Source organism: Babylonia areolata, chromosome 21, assembly GCF_041734735.1.
Source record: "Babylonia areolata isolate BAREFJ2019XMU chromosome 21, ASM4173473v1, whole genome shotgun sequence".
Taxonomy (NCBI): Eukaryota; Metazoa; Mollusca; class Gastropoda; order Neogastropoda; family Buccinidae; genus Babylonia; species Babylonia areolata.
In genome coordinates, this window is record NC_134896.1 from 6,129,931 (window position 1) to 6,132,430 (window position 2,500).

The 2,500-nt window shown below is 45.4% G+C and overlaps 1 protein-coding gene across 2 annotated transcripts in view; it reads right to left on the minus strand.

Annotated features, from left to right (window-relative positions):
* Positions 1-2,500, minus strand: part of LOC143295934 (UDP-galactose transporter senju-like) — a 39,303-nt gene that overhangs the window by 30,191 nt on the left and 6,612 nt on the right. For both annotated transcript variants that reach the window (XM_076607620.1, XM_076607621.1), the window contains exon 2: positions 1,579-1,696. In XM_076607620.1, the coding sequence (XP_076463735.1) occupies positions 1,579-1,696 (118 nt within the window). The remainder of the gene's footprint in view (positions 1-1,578; positions 1,697-2,500) is intronic.

Sequence of the window (2,500 nt, forward strand, 5' to 3'; positions counted from 1 at the left end):
AATGAATGACAACACAAGACAGTGTATTCACTCTTTGAGGTAGAGGCCGACAGCAGCCAGCAGTTTGAGGCACTCAACAGCACATTACAACACATTACATGACAACACAATACAATGAATGACAACACAACACAGTGTATTCACTCTTTGAGGTAGAGGCCGACAGCAGCCAGCAGTTTGAGGCACTCAACAGCACATTACAACACATGACATGACAACACAATACAATGAATGACAACACAACACCGTGTATTCACTCTTTGAGGCAGAGGCCGACAGCAGCCAGCAGTTTGAGGCACTCAACAGCACATTATAACACATTACATGACAACACAATACAATGAATGACAACACAACACAGTGTATTCACTCTTTGAGGCAGAGGCCGACAGCAGCCAGCAGTTTGAGGCACTCAACAGCACATTACAACACATTACATGACAACACAATACAATGAATGACAACACAACACAGTGTATTCACTCTTTGAGGTAGAGGCCGACAGCAGCCAGCAGTTTGAGGCACTCAACAGCACATTACAACACATGACATGACAACACAATACAATGAATGACAACACAACACAGTGTATTCACTCTTTGAGGTAGAGGCCGACAGCAGCCAGCAGTTTGAGGCACTCAACAGCACATTACAACACATGACATGACAACACAATACAATGAATGACAACACAACACAGTGTATTCACTCTTTGAGGTAGAGGCCGACAGCAGCCAGCAGTTTGAGGCACTCAACAGCACATTACAACACATGACATGACAACACAATACAATGAATGACAACACAACACAGTGTATTCACTCTTTGAGGTAGAGGCCGACAGCAGCCAGCAGTTTGAGGCACTCAACAGCACATGACAACACAATACAATGAATGACAACACAACACAGTGTATTCACTCTTTGAGGAAGAGGCCGACAGCAGCCAGCAGTTTGAGGCACTCAACAGCACATTACAACACATTACATGACAACACAATACAATGAATGACAACACAAGACAGTGTATTCACTCTTTGAGGTAGAGGCCGACAGCAGCCAGCAGTTTGAGGCACTCAACAGCACATTACAACACATTACATGACAACACAATATAATGAGTGGCAGTGTATTCACTCTTTGAGGTAGAGGCCGACAGCAGCCAGCAGTTTGAGGCACTCAACAGCACATTACAACACATGACATGACAACACAATATAATGAGTGGCAGTGTATTCACTCTTTGAGGTAGAGGCCGACAGCAGCCAGCAGTTTGAGGCACTCAACAGCACATTACAACACATGACATGACAACACAATACAATGAATGACAACACAAGACAGTGTATTCACTCTTTGAGGTAGAGGCCGACAGCAGCCAGCAGTTTGAGGCACTCAACAGCACATTACAACACATGACATGACAACACAATACAATGAATGACAACACAACACAGTGTATTCACTCTTTGAGGTAGAGGCCGACAGCAGCCAGCAGTTTGAGGCACTCAACAGCACATTACAACACATGACATGACAACACAATACAATGAATGACAACACAACACAGTGTATTCACTCTTTGAGGTAGAGGCCGACAGCAGCCAGCAGTTTGAGGCACTCAGTCAGTAACACCACCAGCACTGTGCTGTAGCTGTAGCTGTTGTCCTTCGACTTGGAGGCTGTCACCAGAATACCTACACACACACACACACACACACACACACACACACGTATTAGATATGCTCCGTATCAGATCAGCTCCATTCTTCCTCTGATACTCGACTTCTCAGGATACCTCACGTCAGTAGTAAGACCTATGGGCGCAGATTGTTTTCTTTTCAATCGCCAAAGACGTGGAACAAGCTCCCTGACAACCTCCGTCATTCTGACTCCCTTGCAGTTTTCAAATCTGGTCTCCTTCTTCTTCTTCTTCGTTTGTGGGCTGTAACTCCAACGCTCACTCGCATGTATGCCAGTGGGCTTTTACGTGTATGGCCGCTTTTTTACCCCACCATGTAGGCAGCCACACTCTGTTTTCGGGGGTGTACATGCTGGGTATATTCTTGTTTCCATAACCCACCGAACGCTGATATGGATTACAGGATCTTTAACATGATCTTCTGCTTGCGTATACACACAAAGGGGGTTCAGGCACTGGCAGGTCTGCACATATGTTGACCTGGGAGATCGTAAAAATCTCCACCCTTTACCCACCAGACGCCGTCACCGTGATTCGAACCCAGGAGTGAGGACCCTCAGATTGAAAGTCCAACGCTTTAACCATTTGGCTATTGTGCCCATCCAAATCTGGTCTCAAAACTCACCTCTTCCCTCAGCAATAAGTTCAGTTGTTCCAGGTTCTCTTCTTTTGTGTGAGCTGTGCTTGACAATGTGTGTACACATATATATGTATGTGTACATAAATACATGCATGTGTATTTTGTGTGTGTGTATGTGCTCGCGCACGCACATGCGCATGCGTGTGGTTTTGTATGTGG